This window comes from Curcuma longa, chromosome 11 (genome assembly GCF_044706935.1).
Source record: "Curcuma longa cultivar G26 ecotype Majalengka, Jawa Barat chromosome 11, ITB_CL_G26_1.1, whole genome shotgun sequence".
NCBI lineage: Eukaryota > Viridiplantae > Streptophyta > Magnoliopsida > Zingiberales > Zingiberaceae > Curcuma > Curcuma longa.
In genome coordinates, this window is record NC_133871.1 from 11,354,526 (window position 1) to 11,376,460 (window position 21,935).

Consider the following 21,935-nt stretch of genomic DNA (forward strand, 5'->3'; position numbering starts at 1 on the left):
TGACTTTTATTTGATCATTCTTTCACTAAATTTTTTTAAGACACAACTACCGAAAAAATGTTTTCCTTATCGCATGGCAACTGTGCCAAACATCTCATCACATTGCATTTGTACTTTCTCATACCTAAAAACGACTGGCAAATTATGCCCGAGTTAGTGTAACAGAGACCTCGTTTTATATGAGGTAGTTCATGTACCTTCCCATCTTCACTAAACTCGTATATGTAAAGCAACCCCGGGAAAAGTCTTAAAACTAGAATGGGGCAGGAAAAATTTTAAAACTAAAATCATCCCTAAACCTAACCAACTTAAGTTTCAAATAAAAGATTCAGCAAAGGGAAATGCACACTTATCTACGAACAATACCACAGCACACGTTACACAACAATCTTTTTTCTTCTATTGGACATTAGCTACAATTAAGGTATGGTCAAATAAGTTATGACTTCGCTTTTTGAATCACACAGGTTGATACAAGCCGCTCATAGTTACAAGGCAATAGGACATAGAATTTCCAGTAGACAATCAGGTAGCATCATCGTCTAAACCTCCTCTCTTCCTTGGTTGAGAGATTCTATAATGTGGAACTTGCAGAGGGGGCAAACGGCATTTATGTGGAGCCATTTATCTATGCAACCACAGTGAAAATGGTGGCCGCATGGAAGTTCACGTAGCTCCGCGCCATCTTCGTAAGGTGAGAGGCAAATGCAGCATTCCTGCAGGTGGAAGAAAAGAGAACGAAGCTTAAACAACAGTTTGCATTATTTACAGAAGATATAGCCCTCATGGTGTCACTATTGGTATAAAAGTAAAGAAATATGAAAACACAGGTTTATGGGGCGGCCTTGCATAAGATTTCTTACAGAGGGCTCCTAGATCCAAACCATTTAAGGCCGCTTCATATCATGGGAGAGAAGGCTAAGATCTCTAGGACAATGGACACTGGTTTGAGATGGGAACAAAAATCAAAGTTGGAAGCATTTTTTTTTTATGATGTTACAAAAAGGTTTCAAATCTAGCCCCATCAAACGTCAGTTTCCTCTTTAAGGGAAGAAAGACTTTTCCACTAAATCTAAGTAACATGCACATCTACATAGAACTCCATTTTAGTCTAAGAGACAAATACATGAGACAAGTACATGTGTAAAAATAATTGACTATGAAAAACTAATGTTAAAAGATTCAACATAACTTCAATAAACAAGACAGTTTAAATTTATTGCAGTGCAAACAAGCGTCGCACAGGTTCTAAAATTTTCACAAAATGGAAATGGAATCCAAATTCCAATAAACACAAAGAATAATATACTGCAGAACTTGCAATTTCACAATGTTTCTTATTCAGTTTGTGAAAACTTTCTTTCAGTTTCCATTTTTCAAGAATAAATAAATAATTTTTTAAAAAATAAAAAATAATTGTAAATATTTTGATGCCATAGGATAATAAAATTTATTTTCGCATAAAAGATGCTTGATCTTTATGAAAAGAAGAAAAAACTTACAATAAAAAAATCGAGAAATATGAAAAAACAAAAAATAGAAAATAAGACTATTTTCCTAAACAACAGAGAGAGTGTTTTTGGTTTGTAGTGTGCCTAATTTTTATTTCATACATAATATAATAACATGCAATCAGCAAGAAAGTGAAATATGGTAAAGAGAAAAGTAATGTTTAAAATAGTTAAGTTTCAGAACTTACAGCATCCTCTGCTGAAAGGACATGCTCTGCAGGTGAATCACTTCCACACTCGGTCATGATTCCACTAAAAGGCCCCGACATCTCATCAAGTTTTTCAGGATCTCCAATCCTCCGAAATTTATATTTTGGTAGTTGGCATATATCTTCTTCAGATGCTCCTTCCTGTTTTACAATAAATGCATCAAATACTTTCTACTACTCAATTGCCACAATACCAAACGTACCAATTATCTGAAATAAGAAATATGCCAGTACTAAGCATGGCAACAGTGCCCTATGGTCCGTGGCAAAACAGCACTAGTAGCCAGCTAAGTAGGCACAAAATGGGGCATATTAATCTTTGATATAGGTCATTCTCATGGGTTGATCTGGATCTAGAATAATAAATGTCTTCATAAATTCCCAATATAACAGTGGAGAGAATTACTTCTAAATATCTCCACAAATACCCAAAGAGCGAATTACTTCTAAAACTAATAAAGAAGGTGATCCAACCAATTAATTTCAACTCCATCAAATAATCATGTTTACACAATCTAAGTAAAATGTGTAGCTAAAGATTCCGATTGAAGCATTGATATGAATCATAACAGTCACAATTTGGGGAAAGGTACAAAAAGCCTATATAAAACTTGGATGTTAAATCTACCAGTTTTAAAAAGGAATATGACTGCCACAGCAAAGCAGATTAATGTATGTCAGATGTCACTCAACTATACTACAAAAATGATCATTCAACTAGAATTTACTTTGAACATGAAATTTAGTAAAACCAAAGAACACTAAAATAGATAATGATACAGCAGCCTAGCAAGAGAAGAACAGCAAAATATTCAATGAGCGCCCACTAATGTCTACACCAATTATGGCCTTCACATCATAGTGGAGAATACAGATCACATGCAAATTTAGTTTGACGGGTAAGGTTGTGTATAAGAACCAGTGAAGCAACCAACTATCCAAAACGAGCTCTAGTATGACATTGCATATCATAATACCTTTTTTAGTCCTCAAGTTAACAAACCATGCAATTAATCTGGAAATTTCACAAAATCTAAGTCTAACAAATTGTTCCAAATTGACAATGGAATTCATCAACAGAAAGGTTGTAGATGCATAATAGCAAGAAAATTGGTACTAGTAGTCAAGGTGGCATACCTGATCAGCAACAGCATACAAAATTGCTATGATACAAGGCAGACAACAACAAACAGCTATACCAATTACACACACCAAAGCAACACAGAAAACAACAAAGAACACATCAAATGCCAGAAAAACTATGCACAGCCTGCAAACAAAGATAAAACGACCTATTCAATACTAAATCTTCAGATATCGAACTAAAATGACAACCGATCTATGTCATAGAAGAACCAGTAAAGTTGGGGAGAATCACGGGTCAGCTCTTGGCCTCCAACAGATACCCAGTAAAAACCAACAATCCACCATATGAATGAGAACATAGTGTTTGCAGACTCCAAGTGTTTCACCACACTGTCAGAGTGAGATCATAGAGGATCAAGAAAAAGCAACTTACACATTTTAAGAAAAAAATGTAAGAAGAAAAGGGATTTAATAATGGGATCAAGAAAATGGGAATTCTGTAACTTCTTTATAAATGTAAGAAGAAAACATAAATATCCATCAGTTTTGGGATTTTTTAAAGTCAGATGAAGATACAGTTATTGCATTTTGAAAGGGAATTCTCAACTACAAGCCTTCAGTCAAGTGTCAAATTTTGATTGAGACTAATCAATGTAACAAACATCTTACACATAGTTGGCGCATGGTGGCACAAGATAAAAATTAAAATAAAATAGTGAATCAGTAAAGAAATCCTTAATGAAGTGTGAAACTTAAGGCCAATATCATAATGGTTCATCCAAACAAATCAAAGATTGTTAAGCCAAAACCATGATTAAGATCGCATAAAGTTTGGTATTTTAGAACACTTTTTAGACAGTAAAACAAAATCAGAACACTCAGAAGGCCAAAAATTTAATAATCAGAAAATTCCTCAGCATGGGCACGATTACAAGAGAATTCACCTCCTGTTGAGGGGCTACCTTTAAATAGAGGGTGTAATAATGACTGGTTAACCAATCAACCCTAATTTCTTTTCTATAAGAATTATACTAAGGAAACAAATTAATTTTATATTGGCTGGCATAGATGAAACCTGAAACAGCTCATCCATTGGCTGACTGAAACCAGCACAAGCTAAACACCTAAACCTTTTCTAAAGAATTGTCACACGTTCAATTCTTACTTGTTTTAGCTAAAGATCTACCTATTCCTCTCGGCTCATTCTATTCTTCTTCCACCACATCAATATGCCACTAGCACCATCTCATTCCAACCAGGACCAAAACAATGGCACAAATGAAACTTCAAATCTTGAACACCTTCTGCTTTATGATATCAAAGCAAGCGATGACCTTGAACCAAAATGTTCATCTCCAGTGTATTCATTGAATTAGATGAACAATTAATTATTTCAAATTTCATGTAATCATCGCTTTGAATTGCCCTTTGACTCAAAGTTTAGGTATTATTCTATGGTTTGAATCAAGTGATTGTCCACCAATCAATTCAAAACTGAACTAGTTTTTATCCTCAACAAATTGAAAGATCTATGGATCAATTCAGGCTGTGGACTTCAGTTCCATTTTCAAATAGATGTCTTGAATTGCTAGCAGAAGGTAAAATATTCACAAGCTGTGTCACCTGTGTAGATTGATTATGACGACTCTGATGGAAGGGAGGTTCAAATGATCGAACAATACCAGAAGAAAGGCACTTGTAGTTGCATATAATAGAGGTCTCCACGATAATAACAACACCTTATCTTCTGCCTAATCATTGTGTATAGTTTTCAGGCATGTCTATAGTCTCAGCAGTTCTTTGTTTTTTCTGCAAACTGTTCACCAGCAAATCCATTCTTGCCAACAACTTAATTTTTCTCAATGCAGCAGTCCTATCACTGGCTCTTGTAGTTGCTCCAGTTACATCACAACCATGTAATCTGTTTACTGTCCCATTGAATATTCACACCATAGTTGTGTCATTATCACCTGTTAGTGTATCACAATTGTTAATTGCTAAAATAAGAATAGAGCCATAAAGTGAATTTTCCCACCTTCCAAGTACAATTGTTCCTACCACAATCAAATCAACAAACTAGAAGTACTTGTAATGGTCAATGGCCACTCAGCTTGTTGATCATCGAGCTCAAGAAAGTCATGGTGTGGTGCCCTTTCATATATTAGTCTGATGCTGAAAGAGCATTGATGCACTGTTCTCTAGTCCACTATGGCAGTCATCTGGCCCACTTTCCATCCTATGTTTTGCACATGCTGTGACTATCCTGGATTGTAGGATCTTGCACGCTTATTGTATGGAAGTGTTCTCACATGTCCTATGATGTCGCTCAGATGATCTTCAAACTTGGTTATGTGAGTGTGGTCTAGCCACATGTATGTTCAATTTTAGATTGCCATCATTAAATTTGATTGATCAATTTGTATGAACCCAAATGCATGCAAACAAGGACGAACTTTGTCAAAGTTCACATTCTCAAAGAATTATAATTTTCTTTTGCCTGAGATTACTTCCAGGCACCCATAACTACAACTGTAGAGCTAAATTTGTGATTGATTTATCTGCTTTAGATAATCAGACTTCTTCTGGAAGAGTGTGATGGTGTTGACACATGATGGTCAAAGATCTAGATGAAGATAATCAGCTGTAGTTGTAATTACCTCAATCACATTAGGTACATTTGAGATATATTATGCACTTTTTTACCATGTTAGTGATCAATGACACATTAGCAAAACATAGCAGCAATAAATTTGTGTGGTATTAAATTTATATTTCAAGTTTCATTAGAAGATGTTATCTTTACAATTGTGACTACTGATTAGCTTAATATAAAATAGATCCGCTGTGGACCAACGTATTAGAATGAGCATACTGAATTTATTTCCATTCGGTGATCCAAAATAAAGTCTCTTTTAGACAATAGGAGCTAGACATAAGAGTTGCCTATATATGTATGTAACCTTTTACATAAATAATAAATCAAGCAAGTTTTATTGCAAATAGTTCCTTTCCCTTTTATCTTCTCTTTTTCATTCTCCTTCCTCAAAAGATTGGATTGTCTTCTATTAACAGATCATGCATGCTCTCCTAAGCCCAATATATCCCAGTTACTACTGTTCCCATGGAACTTGATTGTTAAAGAGGCTGGGTCAAGCCTTTGTCTACAGAATTAAAGCATTCATGAGAAAATTCGATGATCAAGAGCAAAATCTCAGAAAAGGAGAAATCACAGGCCAAACTTAACTACTGTCTCGGCCTGATGACTCACAACTTCAAGGCAGCTTGTGTTTCCCAAACTGTTGGATGGGGGCAAGCACATCTAAGATGTCCCCCCCTTTTCCGCCTTTAGGTTGTTTTACTTTGCGAGATAAGAATTAAAGTAGAGGGGAGAGGAAAGAAAGGAAAATTCTTCCAGTGTTTGAATAAATGAATAAATAATTCAAATGAATCAAGGAAGCGTACATGTACTCTTATCATCTCAAATGCTTCCTTCCAAAACTAAACAGATGAGCACCTATCATAATTTAAATTTAAATTTCTAATTATAGCATTATAATTTAAATTTCCATGATATAGCATTCACAATTTCACATCTCAACTTTATTCATTCCAATGGCATCTATCATGAAGGATCAAAATTTCACCTTGAAACAATCTTTAGGACAGTTCCTAACGCTTATCTAGTTCTCCTCTAAACTTTATGTTACTGTCCATAACTTGACTGACCACTCTGGATTCAATTTGCTATTGCGTTAGCATCTCAAACAAAATAAGTTGCGTCATTCACCAAATAACATAGACAAGGTATAACTAGCATGAAATGGGAAAGGCCATGAGAAAAAAGTGATGAATAGAGATTACACTGCGTATGGATATTTAGACGGGGAGCGATGATAATCACTTGTTAGCTTTTAAGATAAATATCATTTAAGCTCCTTACCTGGTGCTATCGTTCTGCTCATCCCCCACAGCTTCTCCTGTCGCCCTCGGTGAATTTGATCCGGATCTCCTTCCACTCCCCCCATCTTCTTCCTCGTCCAGAACATCCCTCTGGGTCGTCTGCCTACGTCGGTACTCGATACAAACACAGACCATATGCAGAAAGCACTGTAGCGCATACCCGACGATCCACAACCGAAGAGGCATCGACGGCGTCTCATACCGGCTCATGATCAGAACCGCAACGCCCGCGCCCACAAATGCCAGGTTCCACATGATATCGAGGAACACCACGGGCTTGGAGTAGGCCCAGTCGCTCTGCCTCTCCTCCAGATGCTCCGCTGCCGTCTCCCGCACCATCATCGATGGTTCCGTCATCATATGCCGGCTGCTCGCCCGGTGGATGAACCGAGAGGCGCGGAGGACACCCCGGCCCCTTCTGGAGCGGTTGCCGGCATTCCGGGTGCTAAGGAGCGGAGCAGAGTCGACGCTTCCGGTGCCTCCGGGGCTCGGAGGGCTCGCGGTCGCCATCCACAAGATCGCAGAGGCAAAATCAAACAAGGAAGCTCGAAGTCTTGCCCTAGCCCTATCACAGATCGATCCGGTCGCTTCCACTCATGGAGATCACCAATCGAAATCAATAAACCATCGATGAGGGAAAGAGACAAGGATTTGGAAGGAACGGAAATCGAAAGTAGATTTGGAGTAAAATTCCTGGCTCTCGTCGGTCGCTCGACACAAACAAGAACAGCAGCGCGACGAAATTGCAGAGGTGATGACCTAAGAAGCCCGCCTGGCCAACTGCATTGACATGGAATCGGGTCGTAGAATAGTGTGTGTGATAAAATGAAAAAGAAAAGTATATCTTCTAATTTAAAATGACATGGATTTTAAATTTATATAATAACAAATTTGAGAAGAATTTAATTATATTAATTTATTCTTTGTCGGAGAATGGTCATTTTTGAAAGAAGTAAATGATCTATTCATTTTTTTTTACCAGTAAAAGAATATTTGGATGAAATAAAAAAAAAGATAACAAATTAGCAATGGGAAAATCCTGAGTTAGGCATCTGATGTGGAAGGCAATCAACGGTGTGAGTATAATAGAGATATTTATTTAAGAATGATTAGTTATTTGAAATAATTTCATTACAAAAATAACTAAAATATTTCAAAAGGCAAAAGACAATACCTCGCGGCAAGACTTGGTCGTGGCCGCACTACATGCTGTAATAAATTCCCTCTGAAACGCACATGACCAAACACTCAGATTGCAGTTGAAGCAAAGTTTCATTACTTTGGGCAAAAATTCTGCACAGACTAGCTTACTGTTCCCTCTGAAACGCACATGACCAAACACCCAGATTGCAGTTGAAGCAAAGTTTCATTACTTCGGGCAAAAATTCTGCACAGACTAGTTCCCCTGCGCCTACTCTTTAAGGCTGACAACTGCACCTACACCAAGAGCACATATATGCTATCAAATGGTGGAATTTATATCCAAAACCCTTTGATGAGTATGTTAAACTCAAAAACATTCAATAACACTGTCATAATAATTCTTATACTCTGAGGAACCCATACGCACTGCTAAAATTGTACTATGAGTAGAGTAAGATCAACAAGGATTTTAGAGTAAAGCTCCTTGACTGACTTCATCTATCACACAGGTAAACAAAAGATGTTTTGAAAGGTTATCTAATTAAGCAACGAAAACATTTGTTTGATAGTAGAAATAGACACAGCAAAGGAGCAAGGTAGTTGAGAAATAAGACCAACACAACTCAAAGATCTACAGAAGCAAGTGATGAGCAACAATAGTCCGTGGGAAGCGCCCGTGATGCTGGCTATCCCACCGTCGCAGATTGCAGAGGCATCCAAGCTCACTGACATTACGGAAATGACTGATGGAATTGCAGAAGCTGGCAATATATTGATTGTTATGGAAGAAACACTGTTCACCTGCAATACAAGTCTGGGGACCTTCAACTGGAGCTTAAGAGGCCAAAGAAACCACATAGATCAGGTTATGCTTGACAGCTGAAAGTGGCAAGAGTAGAGATTGCTACAAAATTGTCATGTTATAAAATTGAAAAAAATTAACCCTTAATTGGCATAGAAATTGATGAATCACAAGGTCAAACTTTAGCTGAAACCGTGATTCCCATGACCAAATAGAAGCAATAATAGAATACCTGTTACCTACTGCGCAGACTTCCATTTGCACTTCTGTTATATGGTGGATGTAGTTGTTCATCATGTCAAGCGGCTCTGTAGATTGCACCACTTACCAGATGTGCGAGAAAAAAGGACCACTTTTTCAGAAAAATGTTTAACTGGATGATCTGAACTGTTGACAAACGCAAAACAGATTATCAAGAAGAAATTCAGATGTATTGCCCTTGAAAAACAGAACTGCTCAGTTACAACTTTGATAAAATGAAATGCTAGCCTGACCAGGTTCAGTTGCTTGTTCAATCTGTATCTGTCGTTGCTAATGAGATTGCTTTGACATTATCCAAAAATAGAGTAAATAATTTATTAATAGCATATATACAAAATTTCAATGTGCACATTTACCAATATAGAAAGGAGGAAGTCAAAAGTAACTAGGAGAGACAAATTTTCCAATTGTACACCTTCACATCAGGATCAGAGAATTCCTTGAGTGCCTGCTTTAGATTTTGGGCATAAACTGCATCCTTTGCAAGCAGCAAAGCGAAGCCACCACCTCCTGCACCGACCAGCTTGTAGCCGCAACAGTAGGGTTCAGCAAAAGCAAAAAGCCTATCAACGAGTTTATTACTACAAAATGGATCCAATTCCTGGTGTAGTTGCCAGGCTTCCAGCATGATGTCACCCAGCTCATCAATGTCACCATTCATCAGGGTTTCCCTCCCAAGCTTTGCCAACATAGCAAGGCGCTTGATGCTTTCTATCAGAAGGTTATCATGGCGGAGATATCGAGTTACTACCTTCTGCAGAACTTGGTTAGCAAGCCGTACCTGCCAAATTGTCAACGCCATAAGAGTTTCCACAGGAAAATAGAAGACAATTGAAACACAGTAAATGGGCATACTTTGCCAGTAAACACCACCACTAGACGCTGCTCCAACTCCAATACTAACTCAGGTGAAGCAACAAGAGGAATAACTTGCAAGCGCAATGGTTGTACAGGAAAACTGTAGGTACACTTAATCCCTGGATACAAACCTCCTATTTGATCCTGCCAACCACCTCCTGTTCCCATTACTTGCTCTAGTACCAAAACAGTTTTGGCAACATTTTCATTGCTTTCATCTCCTTCTATGAGATGCAATAGCCCCTTGACAACAGCCGCAGCCAAAATGCTAGACGTTCCAAGACCACTCCCACGAGGAACTCTGGCCCATGTCTGAATTTTTAGGCCTGAATTGGACAATATTTCATGATGAACAATTCCAGTGACAAGTAATGCGGCTTTTACAAGTCGAAACTGATCATCTTTATCAAATGGTGTTGAGATAGAGAGAACATCTTCAATGAAAATTTGTTTCTCACAGTCATCCATAATCAGAACCCCAAGACTTTCTGTGGTTTCTATTACAGTTCCAATCGGAAGGGAATCTTCCAGATTTATTGCCATATTCAGAACGCAACCTTGACGCTCCAAACTCCAAGGAGGCGTATCACTCCAGCCCCCCACAAAGTCAACACGAACTGGTAATTCTATGCGTGCTCTTTTAGGGTGGAAAGTACTTCTAGGATCTGTTCTTTGTTCCGACAAAGAGCGAATCTGTTGGAAACCAGAAGAATCACCTAGGAAAAGATATCGTGCATAAGTTAACATGACTTTAACAACAAAAAGGATATATGCAGATAAAGAGAGGTGCTGCTGTATTATTTCATTTGCTTATGAACAAAAAGTCAGAAATTCAGACTACAAAATGATGTGATACAAAACAATTCTCATTCTTATATGGAAGAACATATAAAATGCAAAACTAGGTTGTCACAGCATATGTGCAGAATATACTGACATGGGATACTGTAACATGAAACCAAATAGCACATATATCTTATGATATACTATATTTCATATTTGCCACTTAAAATTTAATTTTACAATTATATCATTCTAAAATTCAAATCTTGCATATATGTCATTAATGAAGTTTATCTCTTTTAAAGATAGAAATCTAATGATCATAATTTTCATTATTATTCTTTAAATTTCAACATTATACCAAGTGCCTTTAAATTTAGTCACTTATCAATATTATTATTGATTTTTGATGTGGCTTTATTTAATATTTTGGAATGTCATTTGAATGCAAAGAAAATAATAAAATGTAAGCAAATAAAGAAGAACAGAAAAGAAGACAATTCAAAAGTGTCAATATTATAGGAATGGCATTTTGTGCATGTAATTTTAACCAATCATTGATAAAAGTTTGGATGAAATAACGGTATTTGTGAAGATTTATAAATTTAGAGGGATATCCATGCAGATTAAATTTTATAACAACATATATGCAACTTCATAGTTTAGAAGAATAGATATCCATTTGCCTCTTCAAATGATACCATTTGTGACCCTAAACCAAGAGCACAGCATCTTTTAATCTGAACAAAATGAACTATGAGCAAAACAACGAATGCCTATTTTTGAAAGGCTGGTTCCATGTGAAAAGGACCGGATAAGTGATTGATTCCTCCAAAAGTATGAACAAAAGCATTCTCACAAGATATATGATATGGAAAAAAAGAGAGGCACAAGATACAATTAAATTAAGTATTTAAGCAGCTTAAGCCTTGCATATATATTGGTGCTTGAAATAGATTTTCTTAAGCAAAAAAAAATGCATCTTCACCTTCAACCCTATAGTTTACTGCTGATGCAGTTTCAGTTGCAACTGCAGTCAAAACCTTTTGCTCCAATATACAAGAATTTGAGTCGTCCCCACAAGCCCTAAGAAGATCAACTTGCATCTGGTATGCTCTGCTTTGAGGAAGAATACCATGAGTCTGCTCCTGACGAACTGGACAGATTGCAAGAAATTCCTTACATATCTCCTTTCCAGAAGTACCCTTCTGTAAAATTTCTTCACATAGTTGGGACAAGTTACGACCTAGCAAACCATAAGTAAGGCAAGCTCTAGCAATTTCAGTTGCAAGATCTGCTTGGTGGTTACTAGATTGGTTGCAAAGCAGTGAAAAATCTATCGATCTGTGTAAATCCTCCAAACTGCTGCGATGTGAACTTCTCCATAGAGATAGCATATTTTCACAGTTGCGAGTAGTTGAGCAAGTAAGCCACATGCTTATATTAAGCATATCAGATAAAGACAAAATTGGAAATAGTTTTGCATTCCACAAGCATTTCTCTTGGTTGCCCACAGAACTCCACAAGTCATTTTCTTGAATGTGTAGAAAATGAAGGACCTTTTTCCATGGTTTTCCACCGAAAGTGCCACCATTTTCAACAGAAGCCTTAGGATTATCATGAAGACCACAATACACAACAATTTTTCCCAAAGATCCAATCAAGGGAATTTCCCATAGACAATGACGATCAGGCAAAGCAAACAGGAATGAATTATCAACTTCTGCCTCTCTTTTTTTGCATGTTATATCCAACCCAACGACAATGGATTGTGATCCAATAAGTACACGACCAGAAAGTGATGAGTTATAAACTAAACAGTCTTCTCCAATAAAGACTCCAGGTGCAATTTTGCTGGAAAGAATAACAGCAGATGCAGCAATGTCACAAGAAGTAGTTTCAGACATAGAACACAAGTGTCTGGGAGCTACTAATGCTGATTTATGACCACCTAAGTGATCAAGTACTTCAGATGATGTACCAAAGTGTAAGAATGACAACTCAACTGCAAAACCAATCACAACAGCAAGTCATATAAACTAAATTCCAGCAAGCTGCATGTATTAACTCATTCCAGTTTAGAAAGAAAAAAAGCACAATAAAACAAGAAAGGAAGCAATGGGAATGGTATCTTCCAGAAATCAACCACAAAGAACAAATAGTATGAGATATTTGAGTAGAACCACCAACCATGCCTGGCAGAGATGTGCTACTGGATAGCATTCTATCAGGATCATAGTAATTAGTCATATAACTAATTTCTTAGTTACATATGCAAAAAAATTAGAAAACACAGTTTGTCAAAAAAAGTAAAAATAAAATAAAGATGAATGTGTGAAGTTAGTAGGAGAAACAAATTAAAAGATTCTACTAGCTGTGAGCAATTATGCATAAAACCAACAAAAATAAATAAGAGAAACTGGGTAAAGAAAATAAATATTTTCAAACATGAGTGATAGATCACTTAGACAAGTTGGATTATTTAGTGTTGAAAGTGTTAGGGATAGAGTATCAAAAAATTCAATATGATTAAAAGTGATCTCAAACAAATTGGATTAAGTTGTGTTGAAGGTGTTAGGGATAGAAGTAAAAAAAACTAACTTGAAGTGACAATATTGAGAGTGAATCTAAAATCTAACTGACCAAGGTAATAGTTAGCAACATGGTCTCATCTCAGATGCTGATTAGTTTTGGTCAACACGACTGATATCATGTTGTTGCCAACCAATACCGATATTATGTAGGCACAAGTAAATATAACTGTCAATTGTGACAATGCAATTCCACTGGTATCAACCAAGACAAGGCTTGACAGGCCGATATTATCCAGAACTGACAAGGATAAGAAGATTCTCTTCCTGTATGACATCTTTTTTAACAACTATTAGCACAAAGACATAAATATTAAAAAAAGTGAGGAGGAGAGGAAAGAGAGAGGAGGAGAAGCACTAATGCACAACATTGACTGAAATAGAAAGATCGTTTTTCATGGTATCAGACTTCAATTTTATTTGTTGATCACAAGGAATAGATGAAATATTAAAAGAGAGGAGATGAGAAGAAGAGATGCACCAATCAGAACATCATCAACAACAAAGAGATGTAATGTTACACCCAGCGAAACCTAGATGCATCTATATTCTTGTTCATGTTCTTCTGTTAATTGTGTCAATCCAAGTCAACCTCTCAATACTAAATATAATTATAATTCTGTAGAAAACAATTATTTCAACATTAGATATCTTAGGAGGATTATTTTGTATAATGAAATCTGTGATTAATCTCAGGAGAATATATAAGAACTAATGTGCCTATTCAATGCACAACATTCATTTTGGTAGTGGGAAGGCACAATTATTAGTTGAGAAACTTGTTATATTTTTAAATTTTTGCTCCTAAATTTTATTCAATAAACTTTATAATTGCTATAGACTTATATTTGGTGGTAAACAAAATATGTGGAAGAAATTATAGTATTAGAATTCATTTAAGTTAATCTCAAAATGTTCCAAAGCTTGAACAGATACAAACACTGCAGAAACTGAACGATGACAAGAAAGAAACGGAAGTTGTCACTACTTCGACAAAAGATTGCAGAAACTGATAGGATCATTCCTATAAGACCACGAGAAGATTAATATACAGCACAAAAGCTACAGTTGATATCTTATATATAGAAAGAGAGAGACAAAGAGGGGGGTGAAGAGGAGGCAGAGAGAGGGAACAGTGAAGAGCCAACTTATTTCATTGTATCATTAGTGGTATAGGCAATCACAGAATGCATTGAATAGATTGGTTATGATCAACAAGTACAAGACTCTAGCAAAGAGAGACAAGTGACACATACATGCACAAAAACTGAACATCCTCTGTTTTCCCAAAGCGCTGATAAGTTTTTCTCCTAAAGGGCGTGACCTCAACCACTCATGTTTAGCAGGTACCCATGCTGATACCAATTCTTCATATAAGCTCATCTGCAAGAGAATGAATTAGCTGGAAACCTGAAAGCGTAACAAAGTCCCAACTACAAGAGCAACATAGAACCAACAGCAGAACCACATAAGATTTGAGGAAGGAAACACTGACAGATAGATAATTGCATGTTCGTACAACAGGTGACGAGTCTAAGTTTCAGGTTTTGCACGTGCAGGATCCAGAAGGTGATTACATGATTAAATGTTAATGAACCAGGAAATATACAGCACGTTGTAACAAGCAGGAAAAAGAGAACATGACCAATTACAGATATTTGAGTGGATTGGCTACAGTATTTACAAGGTATCATATAGATACAAATACCTCACGCCTTTGTCTCCTGAAGAAAGCCACTAGGTCACAATAACTCCACATTTAAGGATCCAACCACCTCCAAGCACAAATAAACCGAGCCACTATAGGGGGAACCAAACTTTCAATAGGAACGACTTCACAAACATTGTTCTTGGCCCCATTTAATGTGAATATTGTAGCAAAAGGAAATAAACAAACGGTTTACTAAAAGATATACTATCACTAAATCCCAAGAATGACCAAGATGGAGGATGCTCAGAATCTGGATGCATTAAGAAACACCTGCTTTTGAGAGTAACAGACCTAAAGTACCAGTGTATTTGACTGTGAGCTTTTACTTGTATCTTTTTTCAAAGATGGTAATTAAAATGTTGGAAACATATAAGACAGCCAGTGAAAGAGTCTAGTAAATATCTATTAGAAAACCATATTGATTTTGTAATGCAGTCTAGGTCAACTACCATAACTATCGTTCCCTGAATTGGACATGCCTACATATGCCCAACTATTTGGGGGCGGCTACATGGCCCTTAACTCTATGCAAACTACATGACTAGTAATATTCAAATCAACTAAATCACTTTTTATTCATAAGCTAGAGTTTCTCTGGTCTCTCTCTCAAGTAGTTCAATAATATTAAGTTAATGTATTAGTTCAACTAAACTATATGTTCAATTATAAACTAGACAAGAAGATGACAGATCTAGTTAATCCCTAATTTAATAAAAAAAATAAAGAATAAACAAAATGAGAAGGGAAAATATTTTCCATAACTGTGATGAAACAATTGTTTATGGTTTTGACAGTGCAACAAAATGAGATCACACAATGATAAAAATTGATGTGCGATTCAGTTGGCACAACTTCAAACAGACCTTTCTGAACCAAGAAAATCCATATCCACATAGTAATGGAAACAGTGAATCACAACTTTGTATAATTAAACAGAAGATAATGACAAGAAACTAGACTAAACATCAATTATTTGAAGACTTGGAGAAACATGACATGTTTTGTTTACTGATGTGATATGAGATTGGATCTCATTTGCTTTTTTATTAACCATTATGAGCTAGGTGAAACATATGGTAGGAACTTTAATTGGGATTACATTGTTCAGTTTTTAAGTTATATATTTAGGAATATTAATGCAAAATATATTTTTTAATATTGACTTATATGTTTTCTGCAATGTCCCAATACCATGCCTTTTGAATAGGATTTTAAATTTTGCCACGTACAATCAACAGGAGATGTGAATTATGTTAAAAAGTGGAAAGACAAATATCAGCTTCAAGTGTTCTAAATTGATAACAAAAGATTAGGAACAAGTTGAAGTTCTATTGCTTGCCTCTTTTTGGGAATTAACAAGCTCACATATCATTGTTTGACTTGAAGAGCAGGCAATCTTAACAAGCTCAGCCCATGCCTTTCCCTTTGCTGCTATTATACCAGTATCTAACAGTGTCCTACCATCAGGTAGTATAGCATTACCCTTTTTGAGCTCTTCCAAAGTTGGCTTCTGCAGAAGGTTCTCAACATAGCATAGGGAGTAATTGTCACCAATAGTTCCTTCATTCGAAGCCACTACAACACCATGGTTAGCAGCAACATCCAGGGTAATAGGAACTGTTATAATGCACCCTGAATTATCAGGAAGGATCATGGTTGAGGCATCAAAACAAGGGAGAACATCTCCAGTCATTATGAAAATTCCACCTATCAATGAAATTGCTTCCAGTTAACATTGAGGACAAAAAAGTTCAATCTGCTGAGTGCTGACACTAAGTAGCTTTAAGACATTAAAATTTCAAATTATAAGTATCCCAACCATTAAATAACTCGATAACTTCAAAATCAACTATTAGTATTTGTATGTAAAAAATTAGAAAAATAAAAACAGATATTTCAACATCTCATTTGCAAAGAAGAACAAATATTAAATTTTAAAAATATAAAAAAATACAGAAATAAGCAAAGAAGTTGTCAATCACCAAAATCAACAGAATGTTCACAAACAAAATACCAACTTATGCATCACTACTAATCAGTCCTTTGGTAAGTCAAATGTAACTTGGATGTAACTGCAATGGATATTCATTTGAACAAAAGAAGCATACCAACTAGTCAACTCTTAGATGTCTATATCATTTAGTACCTTAATGCCGTATCCTAGAAGTTATCATGAAGGGCAAGAGTCTACTGTACACAGCCTTACCCTTCTTTGCAAGAGGTTATTTCTGAGACTTCGAACCTGTGGCCTCTAAGTTACACAACAACAACTTTATCATTACGCCAAGGCTCCCCTTCAAAGTTATCATGAACATAAACTAAAATAATTTTTTTTTAACAATGCATATCAAGACCCTACCTAGGAAAGAAAAAAAATGTTTCTTTGGTTTCAATTGTAGGATTGGAGCATAGGATCATAAGATCCAACAATTTAATCAAAATATTTTGGAACTGAGGAGCCAAAAAAAAAGTCTCTTGTTTAGATCGTAGGGTCTAAAGGTAGTAGGATCCTACTATTTATAATTAAAATATTTTAGAACTATATTTTCCATTTATAATTTATCATAATATATAGGATTACAATAAACAATAAACACTATCATTTCAATGTCATAAAGTATAAATTAAATTATATAATAAATATATGAAGAAAACAAATTTTAAAAATACATTTCTTAAAGTGCTCCATCTTTATATAGCAAATTCTATAAGATAAATCATAATTGGATTCCTCTACTTAGGAGTTAAAGGGAAGCTTGTATGATCAAAAAATTTCTTAAATGCTACGATTCAAAAAATATATATACATATATTTTCAATAGTAAAAAATATCAATTTTAAAATGTCAACTAAACTTAAATATATTCTATCTAGTTGGTAGTTAAGGTTGTTAGAACTGAGTTCCGATGCACGAACAATATGCAAATCCAGGATTGGATTTGGATCCTATTGGGATTTTCATTATTTAGATCACTTGGGATTGTAAGATCATAAGATCCTAAAGTTTGGATCACAATCTAGACTATCATATGTGCCTAGGGCATTTGTTATGCACATTGTAACACCTCGCAATCTTTCCCTTTTTCCAAATTCCACAAATAATTTAAATTAGAATCAAATGCTTTGATGGAATGGTGCGGCGGCAGGATGCCTTTCCCAAGCATCTAAGGATCGAGTCTCAGTTTCGGTGAATAATGGATGAATTTCCCTTAATGGATGGTTGACCTAAGAACGTTGGGTTGATGGGCCGCCCGTTACGAGCGCTTACCGATTTACCCTAACGGTTAGTGGGAAATTTCCATGGGGCCGGACCAGTCACCCCCAGAATTAATCGGCGTAAGCTGGATACCAGGTGCCAACTAAAAAAATTATTTTGTAAATCTATCAATATGAATTTGCTGAGAGAAGCATTCTAAAATGTACTCCAAGCACATAATTGAAATGAGGACCAAGGTAACCATTTCAAGTTTCAACAATATATTAGTGTCAGCAGCAAATATATAATATAAAATACATGATCCAGATCTTGGTTTTGATAAAAGGATAAGCAGAATGATAACCTTCATCCTTAAAAGCTTGCCTTGCACTAGAGGAAATTGCAAGTATGTGGTCAAAAAGTAATGGAACAGGACCATCGGGGTTATCTGCTGCCAAATATGGTAGCGGCAGGAACACCTTTCCCATTGGGTTTGCCCATGGGACCCTTTTGGAATCCCCTCCAGCATGGAGCAATAGTATGTGTCTTTTAAACATAAAGTTGACAGTTGATAAGGATGAAATGTCAGCATCTGACCATCTATTTGCTACATACGATACATTCTCTTTCTTGTCTTCAGTAACCTGCATTAGATCACACATTTAATTGAACTAAAACATCATTTCAGATTATGATAGAATCGTCAGTATAAGAGAGAAGAATAAAACTAAAACTCGACCAGTATTTCTCAACGTAAATGAATACCAAAAGCATGTGATAAAAGGTGCTAATAAATTAGTTGTCAATTTTTTGTTAAACAAATTTTTTTTCCAATATCTTATTTCAATGAAGAACATGTTATTTTCTCCATTAATATAAAAATAGAAACAAAAAACAAATAGATAACACAAATACTTGACAAAAACCCCAAAGTAAAGCAAGATAATCAACAAATCAAATTAAGAATTAATATTTGTTTCAATTAACTTTTCTAAGCTTATATTGTTAAGAAACAGCTCAATATAGTTTATCTTTTATCAAGGCCAAGCTGAATTAAGCTCCAGCAATGACAAGGTTGCGGGAGAATGCAAGCCAACTCTCAACAGCATTTTGCATGACCGGGATCAAATACAGGGTAAATAACATAAATACTTGGGAAAAAAAAGGGACAAAACAGTTCAAGCACAAGAACAAGCACAGTTGTTCTCTAATACTAGGTTATGCTTCCCTAACTAATTCCCTAAAATACTAAAGTTATTAAGTATTAATTTGTATACTTTTGGTCAAACTCTGCTCTCAATATCAAACTGGGTTGTCAAAGAACTACAATAAAGAAGAATTAATCAACTGGCTCATCAAAAACAAGGCATTGCATTGTTGGGTTGCATGATGAGAGAAGAATTAATCCACTAGCTTATATACAAATAGACAATTAAATAAGAGAATTTTAAGAGAGAAAAATTAAGTGGATCTCCAACTAATCTTAAATTTTCTGAGGTTCCAAAGCTTCAAACATGTTTGGTGAAGGCCCATTTTAAGATATTAGTAAAGTGAAGCCCTTATTGAAAAATTTAGCCTGATACTGAAGGATGTAGGCTAGTCTATGAGAAGTCAAGTTGGACAATCTATATAAATTTGATAATTGACAAGCCAATAAGGATATGATTAAGTGAGCTTTTATATCTATAAATTTCCTGTCAATAAAGCGGGTATATCTGTATACTGACTTCTTTGTGTAAATTCAAGATTGCCATTTCATTGTAAACAAGTCAGTCCGAGATTGCTTGGCATGCAAATGTAGATCATTATAAAACATGGGGCAAATCTTCAGTTAAACAGCTAATAATGGTGACAAAATTTGATTTACAGGAGTTTATACAGATAATGAAGACAAACTATTCCATCACAACCGAGTCACCATACCTACCTCCTCTGTTAAAGTCAAATCTAGGCTTGAAAATGTCAATGGCCTGGCCGAACCACACTAATTGCTAAAGAGGCGATAGCAGCCAATGAAGAAGGAAAGTGCAATTACTTTAGCTGGGAGGTATTTAACAAAGACCAAACTACTTGCAGTCAGACAAAAGAACTAAGCACAACGAAAATCTTATCCGCAGTGAATGTATAAAACTTGAAGAGAATGAAAGGAGAAAAGGAGATTCCTATCATTTTCTCTTCCATTATGAATAACTGGCAAAGCCACCAATTTGGATGCTGCCTCCGTTTTCTTTAACTGGTAGCTAATGGCGGAGAAGCGGAAACATACGCTTACCTCGGGGGGCATCGGCTCAAGTTGGAGGATGTGGCGAGCAAGGGCGCAGATAGCGTGGAGAGTGGCGGCGCCGGATCCGATGCGGGCGCCATCAGGGTCAGGGACTGCGAGGGTGATTGTGGAGGAGGCGATTCGGCCGAGACGCTTGGCCCGGCGGAGTTGCCAGTCGTAGAGCTCGGCCTGCTCGGGGCTGGCGGCTGTGAGGACGATGGCATCCCACGTGGGGACGCGCGACGGATCGCGCACCGACAGCCGGAGGCGGTACCAGCATTTGCGGAGCACCGAGGCGATTTCGTCAGCGCCACGAGCGCTGTTCTGGCCCCAACGCCGCTGCCGAATCCGATCTCGTCCTTTCTCCATTTGATTTCCGCGACCGAGCGAGACCGCACCAGGAAAGAATAGGATCGGGGAAGCGAAAATCTGACTATTTTTAATTGGCAAATATTCGACAAATAGCAGCGTTTTTTTTTTCTTTAACTGGAAATTTTAGTGTTTGGGTTCGCCCTACTAATCTCGTTTAGGTTGTGATATGACGGATTTCTATTAATCTGACATGGCAAAAAAAAAAAAAGGTCAGTAATCAATCTGAATTGACATCTAATCTGACATGTCAATGGTCAAACCATGTTTTGATCGGCTCCAGTAACACCTTCGGACGGCCCAATCACTAACATTCGACCTGGATACTAACATTCGGCATTCAGCCTGGATACTCTTATCCGGTCTGACCCATTAGACATCTCGGTCACATGCTTTCACAGCTCAGTCAATCTCAGATTCAACTCTCTGACCCCATGCTCAATCAGCTCAGATTTAACCTTCTGACCTCAGGCTCGAGTCATCCACTCAAACAGTTCGACACAGCTAGGCATAGCTCCGCACACCTTGCCCACTCTGCCACTTAACAGTTCTGCAGCTCAACCACCTGCTCGGACATGTCAGTCGCTCAGCTTAGCTACACACTCAGGTCAGCTCGGCTACATGCTCTCACAGCTCGATCGCTCAAATAACTTGGTCGCTCGGACAGCTCATCCACACGCTCTCACAGCTCGCCCGCTTAAATAACACAGCTCACGGCCCCATACTCTCCGACCTCTCCTCGGCTCGAGATCAAAGGGATAACCAAACTTGTCAGTTCTACCAAAAGGATAAGGACGGTTACTTAATTCTCAAACTTGGTTCCCAAAATTCTCGCATACTTATGATTACAACCGTCAAATGAAGATAATCATCTTTGCCGAACAGTTGGATGATTGAAAATTGTCAAAGATCGTGCCTTTAATGACGCATTACTGGTTCATTGACAGCTAATCACATACGTTGTTCCTCGAAGATCGTGCTCCCCTGCTACTATATAAACCTCCCACAGGTATGAAAAAAACTCTTGAATTCTTTTACACATGCATACTACTTATTCTTCTTTCCTGCTCTCTGCTGACTTGAGCATCGGAGTGGTCTGTCGGAAATCCTTGGCGCCTCGTTGACCCCTTCTCTCAGCTCTTCCTTTTTAAGCTCCTTCGTTGGTAGGACTAACAATGGTTGAAGTAACATT

General features: G+C 36.8%; 2 protein-coding genes across 2 annotated transcripts; both read right to left on the reverse strand.

Annotated features, from left to right (window-relative positions):
* Positions 1–375: 375 nt before the first annotated feature.
* LOC141838667 (E3 ubiquitin-protein ligase At1g12760-like) lies at positions 376–7,574 on the reverse strand. The gene is made up of 5 exons (XM_074726208.1): positions 6,747–7,574; positions 3,077–3,196; positions 2,858–2,990; positions 1,700–1,861; positions 376–716 (listed from the first exon to the last, which is right to left on the reverse strand). Exons 1-5 carry the CDS (start codon positions 7,274–7,276, stop codon positions 543–545), a joined length of 1,119 nt encoding a protein of 372 aa, XP_074582309.1. The 5' UTR covers positions 7,277–7,574; the 3' UTR covers positions 376–542.
* A 1,421-nt stretch (positions 7,575–8,995) lies between these two features.
* LOC141838718 (bifunctional fucokinase/GDP-fucose pyrophosphorylase) lies at positions 8,996–20,738 on the reverse strand. The gene is made up of 7 exons (XM_074726275.1): positions 20,384–20,738; positions 18,476–18,755; positions 16,255–16,622; positions 14,461–14,587; positions 11,602–12,618; positions 9,828–10,546; positions 8,996–9,753 (listed from the first exon to the last, which is right to left on the reverse strand). Exons 1-7 carry the CDS (start codon positions 20,393–20,395, stop codon positions 9,358–9,360), a joined length of 2,919 nt encoding a protein of 972 aa, XP_074582376.1. The 5' UTR covers positions 20,396–20,738; the 3' UTR covers positions 8,996–9,357.
* Positions 20,739–21,935: the final 1,197 nt, after the last annotated feature.